At 39.3% G+C, this 17,886-nt stretch overlaps 1 protein-coding gene across 1 annotated transcript in view; it reads right to left on the reverse strand.

Annotated features, from left to right (window-relative positions):
• Window positions 1-3,645: 3,645 nt before the first annotated feature.
• Window positions 3,646-17,886, reverse strand: part of znf804a (zinc finger protein 804A) — a 65,956-nt gene continuing 51,715 nt past the window's right edge. Inside the window, exons 2-4 of the mRNA XM_051904622.1 lie at window positions 12,848-12,991; window positions 8,418-8,548; window positions 3,646-7,949 (exon numbers count right to left, since the gene is read on the reverse strand). Of these exons, the coding sequence (XP_051760582.1) occupies window positions 4,925-7,949; window positions 8,418-8,548; window positions 12,848-12,991 (3,300 nt within the window). The 3' untranslated portion in view covers window positions 3,646-4,924. The remainder of the gene's footprint in view (window positions 7,950-8,417; window positions 8,549-12,847; window positions 12,992-17,886) is intronic.

Below are 17,886 nucleotides of genomic sequence, written 5' to 3' on the forward strand. Positions count from 1 at the left end.
ATAGTAATAAATGTTTCTTAAACACTAAATCAGCAAATGGTTTCTGAAGCACCATGTGACACTGAAGATTGTATTTCACAGTATTACTCTTTTTACTGTATTTTTTTAAAAAGCAAATAATGCAAATAAAAAAATTGACAATATATACATGCAATATATACTGTCATCTTAGGTTGAGTGCTCTATATTGAAAAACTTAGTGAAATTACTAGCCCCTGACCCCTATTTTGACAGAAATCATCTCAGTACTAGTGCAGTGCATTTAGATCAGTGACAGCAGGATCAATAAAGTGATCTAAGGGGACAGTCATTGGGGCCAGTATGAAGATAGCCTGTGTCATGAGAGCAACTAGGCAATTCATAGCCATCACAAACCATTCAGGGTGTTAAGATCCTGTGACCTCCTTCCTCTCACAGGGGAGATGTCTACAGCTCTCTGATGTGATGAAACAGCACAATACATTCCCTGCTACATGCAGTATGCAAAAAGAAATCATAAGGTGATACCTGGATGATGCATGTCATCTGATGCACTTCATCAGTGCCAGTGGACCAAAGATCACACTGGACAATGCCAATAGATTGTAGAATATGTAGAATAGATGTAGAATATATACGACACACCTGTATAGTATGCATGTACTTCATAAATGGTTCAGATGTAAGATCTACATTAAATTCAGTTCATATACAGGGATTCAGATACAGCAATAGTTACTAACAGTTTGAACTACTAAATAAAAAACTGATTTGAAGTTAAAAACCTACACTGTAAAAAGTAATATGCTATATCAACAAATAGAACTGAGTTAGAATTAATCAAATTAATTCCTTAAATGTCAACCATTTAAAACGAGTAAAATTTAAGTAAAATTTAAACAAAAATATTTGAATAACAGACAGATGTCAAAGATGAATTAAGAACTCTTTATTTTTTATTGCCAACACTGAAGACACCTGATGATAACAAGCAGAATCACTGAAGGAAAGAGAAACACAAGAATTAACAGAGGTTTAGAGGTTGATGTTGGTTTTATTGAAAATGTTTGGTCGCCATTATGGTGATCGGTGTTTCATTTAGTTGGGCAGTTTGACTCTTTGCTTTTTATGTCAGTTTGTGGTTTTTGTAATGGTGTTTGCTAATTTTACACATTTTAAATGGTTGACCTTTAAGGAACTAATTTGATTCATTCTAACTCAAAACTTATATGTCAAATTTAATTAATAATATCGCTTGTAATCTTTTGCCACAATTTTATTGAGTAGATAGAGAGTATTACTTTTTACAGTGTATTCAAACTAAAGAATATGTGTATCTCTGTAACAAATCATACAAGATTCAAATCCTGCTGATCTGATCACTCATCAGATAATTATACACCCACTTTATATAAATTGCATAGCATTTACAGTCATGGTATATATGCACATTTTTATGAGAATTACAGGCAATATGATATGCAGTACATTTATTCATTTATTTTTTTGCTGCATGACAAATTATAAAACTGATAGTTCAGATACTAATTTCTGATTCAGAAAACATTTTTACATATCTCATGTTAGCACAGACCCTACCAAATCTAATATTTATATAGTCCACTGTGCATTTATTCTACAATCTATGCAGTGCTGCATATTATTGTGCTAAGTTGCTAGGCAATCGGAAACCGCCTACTGTTACTATAATCAACTATATGGTGGAAGAATTGTTTATTCCAATAATTACTAATAATAACACTTTACTGCACATAAGTCAGTGATTTTACATGGGTAAAGGGGTATTAGGCAATCCAGTTCATACTCTGTCTAAGAACATGTTTTAGCTGTGGTAAAATGAATGGCCTGTCATGGTTTATTGGTTTCATATTCATTAGCCTGGAAACCCTGATTCTTGAATGTGTTTAGATGTTTATAGTATTTGATATTTCTTTATACGCTATTAATTTTTCATGCGGAGACTTCAGGCAATGAAATTTGTAAGCTTGCTACTGTCAAATCCGCTCTTATTGAGGTTAGCAATAACTTTCTTGACAATTTATTTGACTTACTGTGGGATTCGCTGTAACACGAGCACTTTAAGAGTCCCAGGCAGTCCCTATGAAGAAAAGCTACAAAGAGCTTCACTTGAGGTCAGACTTTAATACTCACCACAGACGGTGTCTAATAAAAACCGAAGCCAGATTTAATAGTTTATAGTCCCTAATTCAGATGCTTCTCTTGCCATTCAGAGCCACACAGACTATCCTTTCATTCTATAATAATGAGGGTGAAATTATCCAGGAGCTCATCTTCGTTTAGTAATAAAAAACCCGTTCTAAGAGAATGGAAGCGTTAATTAAACTTTATTTAAAAGCTTGACAGTCCTGCGTGAGTCTGTGTGTTTTGCAGTTTCCTGCATCACTCTCTTGTGTATTTCCTTGACCTTGTGAGGAAAACAAAAAGAAAGGCAACAAACAAAAAGGATAACGAGACGACACAAATGAGATGCCTGGATTGTTAATTGCATCCCCAATATAGGATCCATCCTCTGAACGTGAGACTCTGATCAACGAACAAACAAGATGACTACGATAATGCTCCGATTCTGATGAATACGAAACCATGATTAGACCGGTACAATGCTCAGATTGCAGAGAATCCTTTTGTCTGAGGGTAGCCAGGCATTTGTTTATCCCTGGCTGTGAGAGGCTGTGCCGTACGTGGGTGTTTGTAAAGAGATGGTCCATAAGTCTGCAGGCAAGATACGCTCCGAGGAAACATAACATTCTAGATTGCAAAATGTTGCAATTTGCTGCTTTTATATAACAAAGGCTTTATGCAAATGCTGCGTGTCAGTGCAGGTAAAAGGAAATAAGTATGGCTGTTAGTTGTTTAGCTGATTTCTCACAAGTACATGAGCCCGACAGCTATCATCCGGGTCGTCCAGGTTCAGGGAGAGGTGCTTAAACAGTAGTGTGGACAGCAGGAAGACCATGTTTTAGCTCTGTGGGATAGAGGTAGCGGGTGAGAAATCGTTTGCATCCGTTCCAGGGAAACAAAATGGCACAAGGGAGTGCTGTGACTGGGCCTATGAGTCACAAAGTATGAGGAAATCTACTGAGCGCTGTTTTGAGTGAAAAAGGTCGGCACACAAAACGGCTCAGAGAGCCTCCGATTGTAGCCGAGCAGAAAGAAGGTAATGCTGTCTAACAACAGAGGAGCCTTGGAGAGATGTGACTCAAGGACTGGAGGGGAAATAACGGCGGAACATCTGAGCTAATCAGTCTCATACAGGATGGCAGAATAATTCTGCATAATGATGTCACTCTCTCAGAGAGCTGCTGCAGGAGGCTGCCGACTGGAGTGTGAATTTTAAGCCGCGCGTAGTAGAAGCTCAAGCTTCCAATGGTCTAACACTGCCTCAAAGTTGCTAGAAAATGACCATAGCTGTCTCGCTCAATAACCTCTGCATCGCTTGTGCGAGACCTTAAGATGAAATATTCAACAGTTCTTTCCTAGCAGTGACAAAAACCCTGGATTTTCCCCGGCTTCAAAAAGCATGCATTTCCAGTGTGTTTGTACTCATATACTGTGGACTTTTTCACCTGAGTGTGTTGTGAACCCAAAAACACATCTTAAATGGACACACATGAAAGCAAGTGCTAGTTTCTTTGTTTTATTACATAGTACTTTAGCATCATTCAGTTGGCAAAGTGGCGTAAAAAACATAGTTGTTTTATCTTATCTAAATAATTCATACATACAGGGTACCTGGCACAATAAAAACATAAAACATATGTACATGTACATTACATATTACATGATTTATAAATAGTACTGATTTACAGCATATACAATTTTCCAAAGCATGTTTTTTCGACTGCGGGAAAAAAAAGTATAACATTGTGCATTTACACAATTTCCTATGTGTTTAGGATTCAAGAATCAACATTAAGAAGGGGCAGTCTGGTGGTATTCGGGGCTTTGTTGAACAGATGTTACAGAAACACCAGTCTCTCTCTTTCTCTACACCACTTTTATTTTCATAGACCACCTCATTTTGATGCAAATGTGTACATTAAGTAATGAAATTACATGCTTTTAATATATTCAGAAAAAAAAAAAAAAAGCTCTGCTTAAATTCCTCCACTGGGGCATTTCTAATATAGAATCAGTCTACTTAACATTAACAGATTCATTATTATTATTTACTCATTAGGCATTGAATACAGCTATTACCTGTTAATATTTATTATTGTTGTTATTATTGTTTAATTTGAAATAACCTTGATTTCTAAGTCCTGTTCACTAGCGGTGGTGCAATATCATTGTGAAGCTGTATAGCTTTTTATTTATTCATTTTTCTGTTTTAAATAAAAAGATATCTAATAAAAAAACATATGGTTGAGCATAATTATCAAGAATTAAGTACAGTCTACTTTCCATATGGCTATTTGCAAAATCAATAAAGCTAAGTCATTTATTCCAGTTCAACACATCTCCTTTGAAAATAAAAGGATTGTGAGAATTCAAAGACACAGAATTTCAACTGTTCTTCTCTAGCTAACTTGACTTGCTTTTGGATTCAAATATCTTAGAAGTTAGTATTTTAAATAAGTAAATGAATCCTTCTCTTGAGTTTAATCTCTTTCATCTGATGCAAGCAGGAGAAATTGAATCCTTTGCTAACAAAACCAAACTTCTGTTTTGGAGTTACCCTGAAGCAAGATTTCAATAAATTTCAGTTAAATATTTGTTAGAATTAATCATATTACCAGCATTTTATCACCATGGATTGTAATGGGTTTTTTTCTACATGTAATATGTAAATCAAACCAAAAATATTAATGAATTAAGAAGGGGAATTGCCTTAGTTGTATATGCTTATTTTATACTGCAGTATAAAATACATTTTTTGTTACACACAGAAATAGCTGTGGAGCTAGAAGAGAGGCTGAAGGGGAATGACAGCATGATGAGGGGGCAACATGGGCGGAAACATGGCAGGTCGTGGCAGGGCATGAAACGTCACAGTCATTGGGTGAATACTAGGGGGAGCCACTACCGATACCTGCGGAGGGGTCACGAAGGGAGGTGCAGCGGGCCGACAGATCTCCGGCCCTAGGGGGAGTCGAGAAACAGGCACTACCTGGGGGTAGATAGGGGGTTGCGGGGGCAGAAAAGCACTGTGGTGCTGTAGAATGGTGTGACGTATTGTGATGGAGCCAGAAGGCAAGGAGGATGGCAGGTGAACTGGATGGAGAACAGCAGATGACATGGGCAGATGTGGCCTGGATAGGACAGATTTGAGCTTGGTGGGGAACACCTGCTGGTGTAGCACCTGTCCATGGCTCTGGATCTGCAGGAGACAGTGTCTCTCCATGCTTTCTGAGGGGGCCTGAAAAGATGCAGAGGGTTGGAACAGGTTGCTGGTGGTGTGGAAGCACTCCCTGCTCAACTTCTCCTCAGCCTGAATGCCTAGGTGAAATCTCTGCGGTGGGGTTTGAATGCTGTGCTGACATGATTTGTCGTGAGTGGCTTTTTCAGTCCTCTGCAGGGCTAACTCTCTCACATCGAGCAGGCAGGCCTGAGCAGCCGCTGAATACTTGTTACAGTTCTTTAAGGGGGTTTGTGCTGCTTTAGACTCGCTACTGAGGATGTTACTACTCTCCTTTGTCGGCTCTTTCGAGAGCTTTGAATCTGTCTCCAGTAGAGTTAGACTGTCCTTGGTGCATGAAGCATTGATCTCAGAGGAGGAGCTCCGTTGCCAGTCACTGCTCTCCACCACAGTATGACCCAGGGCACTGCTAATGGAAGTAAATGTCTGAGGATCAACCGCACTGCTCTCTACATCATCAATACTGCATGAGATTTGGTCTGACCCATTCGAGCTGTCACACACGCCTTTTAAAACAAGGCATTTTATGCTTGACTCCTCCACAGCCTTGTCCTGTTCTTCCAGAACACTGTTTTTAACAACAGGACATTCATTTGCAAGACATGGGGTTTGATCTTGGACATGTGACCGCCTCTTCCTTTTTCTCCCAATCCCTTGCTCACAACAGGTAAGTTCTGTGCACCCATCAGAAATCTCTGCCGGCGACTGACAGGGGTCATAAGACTCATCTCCATCACTTAGAGAATCTGTTCGTCGTCTTTTCGAACTTTGTCCTTCACACGGTCCATCTCTGTTGGTCTCTGGTGATGAAGGTGTCTCCTCTCGGCACCCTTCAGCTGCACTGGATCTCTGAGAGTGAGATGTGTCCTGGCTGCGAGAACACTGTCCTATGGTCGTTAGCTCCCCTGCAGTTGGATTGTCAGGCTTTTCCCTGCTGTTTCTAAGCACCTTTTCACCATCAGCACAGAACTCATCAGAGAGAATGGTGCAGCCCGCTGAGCCGTTTACATCGGCTGCTGCCTCCTGCCTCCTGCCTCCCAACCCTTCCTCAACTACGGGAGCTGTGCTGCTGTCCTCAGCCTGATTTTGAGCTGATTGCTTTGACTTCTCTAATGGATGCACTTGCTGTGAAGTGGTGCCGCTAAATTGGCTATCAAGTCCTTCCACACACTCAGGTCGTCTGTGGAATTTCTTAGATTTCACCATATTGCTTTCTGTTTCCCGGTATCTGTCTCTCCTCCTCTTCCGTCTTCTTCGCTTCCTTTTGCAGTGGCTCCTGTAATGACGTCGATCCCTGGTCCGCAATTTCTTTTCCGCCCTCTTACTTGCATGAATCCAATCTTTTGAATGTCTACACCTGTCATGTGTTTTCAGCCTGACACAACTCTCTGTGTCACTTGAATACTGATAACACTTTCTGACCTTGCCTTCAGGTCCTTGGCTGGGACTGTTTCTAAGGCTGGCTGTGGATTCCTCAATGTGCTTGTCAGAGTGGCAGGATTTGAAACCTGAGCAGACAGATAATTCCTCATCAGTTTTGGGCTCAGTCATCTCCTGAGTGTCAGCAGACCTTCTAATCCGTGACCTCTTAAAATCAAAATGGAGGGGGTTGCAACTGAAAGACAGGGATGGCTCTGTCCTTGTAAAGGTCACCATCTCGGAGGGCCACTGGAAGATGGTGTTACCATCTCTGCTTAGGACAGAGAAAAAAGGCTGGCTGGGTTTTATGAAAGAGTAAGATGTCTTTGAAGTTGCATCCTCCGCTTGTGTTTGTTTTTGAGCAGAGTCATTCTTAGGTGACACATCTGAGAAAGTCTTTTCCGGAGGTTCAGTGATGGTTGAGTGCCCCTCCTCTGAAATGCTGTTGTCCTCTAGTGTCACATCCTCAGAGGTCTCAGGTTTACTTTCAGCAATGCTGCTTTTCAGGCTCTCAACAGAGTCCTCAGAGTCAAGAACAATATCAGCACTGTTTAAACGAAAGGGGGAAGTGTTTATGAGGGAGACGGCGGGACTGGGCACATCCTCTGAGTAAACGAGCAAAGCACACAAATCTGAGGCCGTTGACGAGGGGCTCTCCCTCGCCACAGGCATATCTGATGACCCCTGACTTCCGGTGCTGTCACTTTCTTGGAAGTGCTTGCCCTGCTGTGTGCCAGTGCTGTAAATTGCCTCCTCACAATTTAGTACTTTTTCCTCAATGGGGGAGCCGGGGAGGTCAAGCTCGACAGGGGGTGCTCTGAGTCTTTGTCTGCGGCTCCGCTCCATCGATCCCTCCTCCATACTCTCACAGAATACCGCCGCTGATGACTCAAGCTTAATAGATGCTTTCTTTGGAAAGGAAAAAGAGAATGCAATTTTGCGTCTGAAAGTTTGCTTTTTGGCCCTCCCATTGTATGACCATGGTGACTGCTTACTAGCTAAGCCACAACTGCTGGAATGGATCTGACCCCCTGAATCTTGAGCCGCACAGCTGTGGTTCTCTTCTTGGGCATCATCACAGCAGGACTCCCTGAAAGAACCCTCCACTGCCACCGTAGTAGACTTAAACATAGGACCACTTCCTGGGGCACTGCATCAGAAAAGAGAGGAAGAAAAGACAGACAAAAAACATGAAATGCATGTGGCAGATTCATCTACAGTTTTAACTAACCAGAATAGGGAGGAAATGAGGATTGGAATCCACAGGGAAACATGATGATTGTGCCATGGTATCCAAAATTACTTCAGAATCAAATAACATCTTGTGCTTCATGTGCTTCAATGGAAACATGAACATCTGACAATTTATACAAAGGAGTGAACAAGATCAATGTGACAAAATTGCTTATTTGATTAGTGACTTTTTAAATCTTTATTTACCTTTTTAATATTATTCTCTTTATTTCCATGTTTAAAAGAATGTTTCAGATGAAAAAGAGCAGATTTTTTTTTTACTTTTAGACCCCATTCTATATATATATATATATATATATGTATATGTATATATGGTACATTGTATATGGATATGGAAATAACAATTTAACAAAATGTCCCCCACCATTGCACCTCTCTGCGTTGTTCAGCAAGCTCGTGTAGGCGTCTGAGAGCTCTCTCCTGTTTCCTCTCATCCTTCCTGGATTTGGAGGCCACGTTGCGGGCAAACTCTCTCTGCTTCAGTTCCTTCAGCCTCTGAGGGGGGACAAAGAATCTCTAGTTCATTCACCTATCTCAGTATGTCAACTACGCCAAAGCAACAAAAGTTATTTGAATAATAATCCTCTTAGAGACCATGAATCTTTTTTCCATGCTTTAACAACCTTTTATTATGAAGACTGGGTATTGCTGTGTATCACACATTGAGGTATACACAACAAAAAAGATTAAAAATCTCTTCAAGAGAGAAGGAAGGTAATTAAGGTGTTTGCACACCAATGTTATGTTTCATCAAATCCATTTTCTGTGCAAATGAAAAGAAGCTGAGGATGAGGTTGCTAAACTCCATGAAATTGTCCTATTTATTTTAGATAAAACTCAGTGATGCTAATTTGCATTTGTTTCCTGGTCTGAAAGGCTTTGTGCTTTGAATGCAAGATTGATGGAAGCTGCCATGAAGGTCTAATGCTAGGGCCTTAAGTGCATCTCAAGCAGTGATATGTATTGATTAGGATTACGTCTGTACATGCAGTGATAATCTAAATTAACTTCCATTAAAAATTCACAAGGATATGATATTTATGGGTGTTTAAAGACTACACTCCTTTTGAAAGCACTAGATGTCTCCAAGCAACAACCAGCTCTAGAATAGTTATCACATCCAATTAATCCTGAAAGCTTTCTTTCAATTATCCATTAATAGTTGATGCTTAGCTTTAAGACAGATGACGAGCTCTTCTGAAAAGCATTTTTATAGCAGAACGGACTAAGTGTTGTACTTGGGCAAGGTAGACTTTGTGCTAGCGATAGCTGAGAGTAAAAACAACAATGGTTTCACCAGGCAGCCAAGAAGAGTCATCTGGCCCAACATTACGCATTCCACTCAGGTTGCACAGTTATACACAGTTCAGTGGCGCTGTAACCTCTCCTATTTGAGAAGGCTTCAGTGATTGCATTTACCGTGGCTGGGGCTCATAGTCAGGGGAATGCGAGGCGGTCACATCAGATATAATTTTGTCATGTTAAAGGGCCGCTCAGTGTGGAGTGGGCACATCAGGGTAACTAGTTTGATCCCATCAGGATAGGGTCTCTTTGTGCACCTGCCCTCTATCTTTCAGCACCTATCTTGTCGCTCTCTGCTGGCACAGTATGGGCAAACTCAGGCCTGATCCTCTGCGCTGGTTCACTGTCAGCCAGCCTTGCAGAAAATAGCAAACAGGTTGGCGTGGGCTATATTTATTTGACTCTCAGGTGCATTGCTTGGAGGAGCTGCTCTTCATTGATTGTTAATGTATTTGGTGAGAGAAGCTCTGGAATGAGCTGTTAATGCATGTAGCTTGTATTTCACATGACTGGATGTGGTTACATCATTTATAGTAGGATGCTGCCCTGATGTGAGAGAGCTGTACTGCAAATACCCTGTGAAATCCTTTCATGTAAAGTGGGGGCAGACATGACTGACAGGCCACTTGAGAATGAATGAAAATTTTAACACAGTAATTTTTTGACCGGACATGTATCCTTAATTAAAAGCAACATTGAGACCAGTCAAAGGCAGACAGTGAAGGCTTGGCAGTGGTGATTCACACATTGACAGGAACACCAGGCTTTTCTGTAGCTCTGGGCTTCCTGTGGGGCAGTGAGTCTCCCATACTCTATTATATTCTCAGCAGACATGCTCTGCCGGCTCCAGAGGGTTGCTGGGAAATTGTGCTATTCATCCATCAACCCAATTCGTTGAGAAGCTAAAGGGTAGCATGTGCTCGTGCTGTAGAATAGTTTGAACTGTGCAGATAGGAGGCCATGCGACAAACACATCTGAATGACACAAACTAGCAAGTGTAGCACCCATATCAGAGAGTGAGGGGGAGTGGCTTTTTCCTTCATAATCCATTCATTTCGCTCCTTTTGCAGTGTTCAATAGCAAGGTCATGGGTGGAGGGTTTGTAGATGGTGTTCAGTCAATAGTTCAGTGAGCCCTGTTATTGACAGCGCAGCAGGCCCCAGAGACTCCATGCATTTAGTTTCTGAGTGAGTCAGAGCACAGGGGTCAGGGCCGATATCAAACAGCAGGACAAGTGGTGGAATTAAAGCTTTAACTTGCTATTAAAGGTTACACTGCTATTTTTGGATGTTGCTGGTTCTTAAATCAACATATACTGAGTGTTCTTCCACCCTGCTCTACCTACCTACCTACCTACCTCCATCCATCCATCCATCCATCCATCCGAAAGTTTTTTTGTCAATTAACGTTTGATTGATGCACACTGTAAAACTGAACAGTGAAATTAAATAAAATGAGTTAATTTCACTCAAATAATAATTAAAGTTCATTGTACTTAATAGAAAAAAAGTTGTGTGAACTCAAAATTTGATTGTAGTAAGCTGAACTCAATATTATTGTGTTGCAGCAGATTTCTAATTCCCAGCATGCTTTGCGTCAGACTGTATAAGGAAAATAAATGTTGAAATTAAGTGTTATTTTGTGTGTTTTGGCTCAAGATTAACATAGGGAGACATAAGTTAGTGTTTAATGTTGTGCTGTGTTTGGGATTTACAGGGAGTTCTGTAATGTTAGTTTTGTAAGGTTATACCATTTGGTGAAGAGTAGAGCCTGTGGTTTTGTTGAGCCTCTGCAAAATTGTATGTTGTTTGATTATATACATACAAGTATATAATGACAGCCTCTTTGATAGTTAAAATTGCATGTTTTATTTGCTATCTAACATTAAACCAAGATCTGAATGTGATGTTTATGTAAATGAGCTGTATGTGATTAACATTATGATGAGTGGGGCGAGGCTGAGAACTGTGGGAGCGAAGGAATGCCGGTGACGTGATTGTTAATGAGAGACACCTGTGCACCACATTGGCCCTGCTCCGCTTCCACGACTCTCGGCCCTGCCCCCAAAATTTTAAGTTCTACTAACTTAAAAAAAAAAAAAAGAGTTAGTTTACTTAAATGTTTTGAGGTAATAAGTTTCCTCAAATGTTTTGAGTATTCTGAACTTATTGAGTTTTACAGTGCACAACAGTGCTGCAAACACATGTTTTTGTTGCTTCATGTGATTTGTTTGCAAACTAGCACTTTTGTTAACTCATAACATTGAAATGTGTGTAAGTGGATCTGGATATGGGTGGTACTATTAAACTATTCTCAGCAAAAATTCATGCACGTTGGCTTTATGGCCCAATACATTTGCAGTGCTTAAAGGGATAGTTCACCCAAAAATGAAAATTTTATGTTTATCTGCGTACCCCCAGGGCATCCAAGATGTAGGTGACTTTGTTTCTTCAGTAGAACACAAATGATGATTTTTAACTCCAACCATTGCGGTCTATCAGTTGTATAAGGCTTGTCAATGGGAACTCCATCTATAAGAGTAAAAAAAAACATGCACAGACAAATCCAAATTAAACCCTGCAGCTCGTGACGACACATTGATGTCCTAAGACACGAAACGATCGGTTTGTGCGAGAAACCGAACAGTATTTATATCATTTTTCACCTCTAAAACACCACTATGTCCAACTGCCTTGCGCATCTGGTTGGTGAGGTCTGAAAACGCGTTCTGATGACAGAAGTGATGTCTCGCACTTACACTTCAATGAATGCGAGACATCACTTCCGTTGTCAGAGCGCATTCAGACCTCACCAACCGGATGCACAAGGCAGTTGGACATAGTGGTGTTTTAGAGGTAAAAAATGATATAAATACTGTTCGGTTTCTCGCACAAACCGATCGTTTCGTGTCTTAGGACATCAATGTGTCGTCACGAGCCACAGGGTTTAATTTGGATTTGTCTGTGCATGTTTTTTGACTCTTATAGATGGAGTTACCATTGACAAGCATTATACGACTGACAGACCGCAACGGTTGGAGTTAAAAATCATCATTTGTGTTCTACTGAAGAAACAAAGTCACCTACATCTTGGATGCCCTGGGGGTAAGCAGATAAACATCAAATTTTCATTTTTGGGTGAACTATCCCTTTAAGAACAGGTCAACAAAACTAGCACACTAACTTGTTTATGCATCATGCAGGGAATGAGGTTTAACATTGTCCTGAGAAAAGGGGATAAACAACAGGAACAAACAACAACAAAGCACTAGGACTTCCAATTGTCCTGCCTGCTTTTGATCTATGGCCTCCTAAATTAAAACTCCATAAGACCACCACCACTCTACTGACTCTGAGTCGAAGGGGAAGCCATTTGTCTTGTGCTGCACACGTGTGCTACAAAATCCATTTGTTGTCATCTTCTAAAACACTCTATTATTGCTATGCATTGCATCAGAGGAAATCTCAAGGGGCAGACAACAGGCCCATTACCTGCTTGTGAGCGTGGTCATACGAGTTGATGTGGTTGTCAAACTCTTGATGCTTGTAATACTGTTTGTCACACAGCTCACAGTAGAAGTTGGCCTTGAGGTCCTCCAGGGCTTTGGCCAAGGTTTTCCCCGTCTCAGCATAATCCTGTAGCAAAAGTAAACATCATAATCCATCAGGATAATAGCTTTCAACTTGTTTAAAAACATTTTATGAAATCACATAATTTAGAGAGACACTTAATGTAATATCCTTGAGATGTAGTAGATGTTTTAGTGTTTTTGTCTTCCTAATGACTCAACAACATATAAATATACTAAAAACTAAATTGATGGGGAAAACCATAATACAAGACAGAAATTGAAATGTCCTTTTCAATTATGTTTCTATACACGTATAGTCATAAGTGAGAACTTTTCCTATTAATAGAGAAAGACTCTTGTCCCTCAAGAAACTCTTTTAGTTAGATATGGTCAAATAAACTCACAAATATACACACAGATATTGGTAGACAAATTTATATATACACAGTACACATGTTGCTGTCATACTGATATATATTCATAATTTGAGAGGGTGAATATTTGTGATGCTTTTCTTTGAAAATGATGCTCATAAAACCAAACGCAGTTCCCATGATGCCAGCCTCATTTTCTTCCTCTTCTTTAATACTCTTTATTAAATATTGATTTACAACAAATCTTAGATGGGAATACTTTCACCAGGGGCAGATTGTATTTCAAATCTAATTTCTTTAAAGCTCTGGATGTATGGAAACTTACAGATCTAAGATCTATTCCCAAAAGGTCTCCAATCCAAATGACCACAGGGAAGAGGAAAAGCACTTCCATTTTAATTGGAATCAGTATACCATAAAACTCATTGTAGAGTCAAATGTGAGCCTGTCATTACTGTGAAAAACAGCATGCAGAGAATGACTAGTAAATCAGCCAAGGATGATTAAGTCAACTATCAAACTTGTCAACCAGAATGAGATGGCCAGTAAATGATATATGATTGTCAAAGCTGACAAACATATGTCTGCTGTTATTACTGACATGATCGTGAGCTTTTCACAACCGCATCAAACCCATCAGACTGAGAAACAGGGAACCCCGGCCCATTCAAATGATCTGATGCCTTGTGAAAATAGTCTGTCTCTCACTCATCTTAGGTGAGAATACGCTACCGCTAAACACACGTCTGTGATATGCAAAAATAATAACATCCCTCTCACTCACTCCCACTGTGAGACAGCATGAAACAATTGCCGTGTAATTGTACTTAATAAGTGGCTAGCTTACAGGTAATGAGAACTGAATCGCTTGATTAGCTGGATGTGCTAGGGAAAGTGACCCTTATTTTCTTTAACTCAGTAGCACTGAAAGGTTAGACCAAAATCGTTTGCTCTATATCAGGAAATGGTTACTTCTTCTAGGAAAGTCCTTCTGTGAGCACCTGGACTGTTGTGAAGCACACTCTTGTTTTTATAGACTTATTAGCAACCCCCTGGATCTGAACATAACAGTGGAGTCAAGGGAGTTTTCACATAAAAAAACAAAAACAAAAACAAAACAAAAAAACAATCCAAGTTGGCTTTAGCAACTTTTTTTCTACTTGAAAGTGTCTGGGAGTGAAATTAAACAACAGAACTCATATGTGGAAAGAAGAAGAAAAAACACCAAAAGCAAGTGATGTGGTGTGAAGCTGTGAACTCATTTACACAGCAGATAGATCTAATCACTGCATGGGGGAAAGCAGCCACTTAACAACAACTTTGTGTCAAGCTGAGAAATCCCCCATACCTCTGTTCCTTTCAATATTTCAAAATAGAATGAGGTTGTTCTCAAGGGCATGTGACCATAGGCAAAATCTGAGGGTAATAAAAAACATTACAACAATAAAAAACAAATAAAACTCATGATTTTTTGTGGTACTTTCTTAGGCAAACATCACTATTACTGTTTCTAGCACTTAGAACAATACTTAGTATTAAATTACCGCACATAATGCGTCTCCCACTGTTTATAGGGACATAATTGATACTTGAAACCATGCAGATTTCTGAAGTTGTTGCAGAATTTATCTGAGTTTTGCCTGGCAGACAATAAAACAGGTGACAAAAAACCCCATAGACTTGCATTTAAGGAGGGGCCAAAACCATATCTAGTGAATAGAATATTATATAATTTTGGGGGAGGGCTTTTGTGCTAGTGCCCTGGCCAGTGTTTACTTTTAAAAGTAATGCATACAATATTGCGTTACTCCCTAAAAAAGTAACTAATTGCGTTACTTAGTTACTTTTTATTAAAAAAATAATGTGTTACGTTACTTTTGCGTTACTTTTTCTAACCTGGGCTGGGCTTGCTTGTTTGTTTTTTTAATAACATCAAAAAAAGTAAATCAAATGTAAAGGCCCTTTTACACCAAAAGTGAAATGAATAAGCCTCAGGCTGAAGGAAATGCATATTTACACCTGTACAGTAGAGGGCGCAGCTCAAACAAACCTTTCAGCTGTGCTGCCATTCTGGATTAAAGAAGAGTAGGATAAAGGAAGTTCAACAACACTCTTATTTCTAAATCTAATCTAAGGTAATTTTTGCTTATTAGTATAGTTGAATTGAATCATTGAAGGTCAGCAGCAAAGAGAATGGTTAATAAAGTGAGATTAAATAAATAAAGTATATTTGTGTCATTTAATATAGTTAATTATTACAGGTTTGCATAAAACTCTGAGATTGCATTTCACTGCTTTTATTCATTTTGAGGAATACTGAATGTTTTCATGCAAGTGAGATGAGTAAATGTATGTTCACATTTAGTCTAGAACTACAATCATGTTCACACAGCGCAAACGACACCTCTGCACTTTATTTCTCTCAACATGGGGACAGGAGAGCTGTCAGTCAATAAATGTGAAAAAGTAACTCCGATATTTTGCTGTAAATTGAAAAAGTAATGCATTACTTTACTAGTTACTTGAAAAAGTAATCTGATTACGTAACTCAAGTTATTTGTAATGTGTTACCCCCAACACTGGCCCTGGCAACCACCTAGCAACACCCAAGCCACCACCCAACAGCATTGCAATACCTAGCTAATCATAAATAAATAAATATATGGGTAAAATAAATTATTTTTGTGACTAAACTAATAACAGTGTACTATATTGCTTACATTATAAAGTTTGCTTTTGTACTGGCACTTCAGTCTCAAAGCACCAGTCTATCCTTTTGTTGTTTTCTGTAGGCCATGCCCAAAAATCAACAATCAATCAAAACTTTCCAGCACATTAAACACTGTTGCCTGCTTTTGTGATTCCAGTGTAAGTGATTGCAGACTATGTGCATTATAAAACCAGTGTAAACAAATTTTGTGGTACATTTGCCACCTTCGATGCCCTAACGGAAACTCCAATCTCAACTCAGTAGATGTTAAGGTACAATGTACTAAAGAAGGTCCTGCTTATGGACTAGACTAGCTTATCTCTTTTACATAGTCTCAAGACTAATTTAATACAGGGATAATTAATGCGGGCCACATTTAGAAACATTTTGCAAACTAAACATCTGTCTTTTGTTTAATATTTGTAGCAGCAGACTTCAGTCTGGCATTCTATTAAAACATCAAAAGACAAGGGTATTTACATACAGTGGATTACTGCCTGACTTAAAACAAATCCTGTGATGGGTTGACACACAGGGGGTGTTCATATAAATAGCACACTTTTGAAGCATCACAATGCATCTCCAAAATCTGAAGCGCTACTTAACATGGCTTCTCTTTTGTACTGAACATCAAGCACGAGAACACGAACCGTTGAAGATCAAGTAGCTCTTTATGCATTTGCGGGACTGCCTAACAAGGTCAACCACAAGGGTGGGAACCACAGAGCCACCTCACATCAGAAATTTATTGAAACATAAAGACAAAATATGATTGACATGAGGGTACATGAGTGGTGATCAGAGAGCCTGTGATTGCTCTTTTTATAGCACACCTGGGTTATGAGTGATGTCTTTTATGTGGCAGAGAAAAGGGGCAATTTCTGAGCAGAGGTTTGAGAGAGCATATTTTGGTCCAAGTAGACACAATAAAGATGGTCCTTCACAAAATCACATTAAGCGATTCATGAATTAAACAGTAAAATAAACCCTGTCTCAAATGAAATTAATTAAAAACAACATGTTGATTAATTAATGCACTTTTCCTGAAGCCTTAGAACAATATCTAGTCAAGAAAATCAAAAATGCAATTTCATCAGGGATCATTTCATTTTTACAGATTCTCGCATAATTTATGAGGAAATAGAAAATATTAACTTTGCACATTGCTCATGGGCAAATCTGTTGTAAATCTCATGCATATTTTCAGCCAGTTCTAATGAAGACTCTAAAGTCTTTTACAATAACCAGCAGTGATGGGAACACTTTGTGACAAATCACATAAATCAGAGCTGATTGTAATAATAATGTCATGAGCACAGCAACATGTGATTGCCCATTTATACATATACATATATACATACCAAACCTACTTAGTATTCAGCAACACTGATACACACGAGTCAATCCTACCAGATGTCATTTAAAGCTGCAGTCTGTAAGTTTTGCCTCTTTGTCGCCATCTCTGTTTGAAACCTGCAATTGCAGTTGTTTGCGGAATTATCATCTTTACGTGGGTTGTGCATCGGCACGGCTCCTCAGTGCGGATGAATCTAATGTTTGCTGTTCTGACCAACTAGGGGAAAAAAAATTATAATAAATCGCGCTACCAATTCTGACTAAATCTAACGATTGCTTAGCTCGGATCACGTCAAACCGTGCAAATTATTTTTATTGATATACTTTGTTCTCAAATTGTTAATGTTATCAGCATTGTGTGACTATGTGTATTTAGTGTGTATTAGTGTTACCTGTAGATTTCAATTTCTGTAGCCCGAAGTCTTTTGCTTTTCACTACGGGTGAATCTCCAGTTGTCACTGATGATTGTCATTTGGACCTTTCTGGATTATAATCCGCCATCAAAATGATAAGTTTAA

Source organism: Ctenopharyngodon idella, chromosome 9, assembly GCF_019924925.1.
Source record: "Ctenopharyngodon idella isolate HZGC_01 chromosome 9, HZGC01, whole genome shotgun sequence".
In the NCBI taxonomy this organism is placed as follows: domain Eukaryota; kingdom Metazoa; phylum Chordata; class Actinopteri; order Cypriniformes; family Xenocyprididae; genus Ctenopharyngodon; species Ctenopharyngodon idella.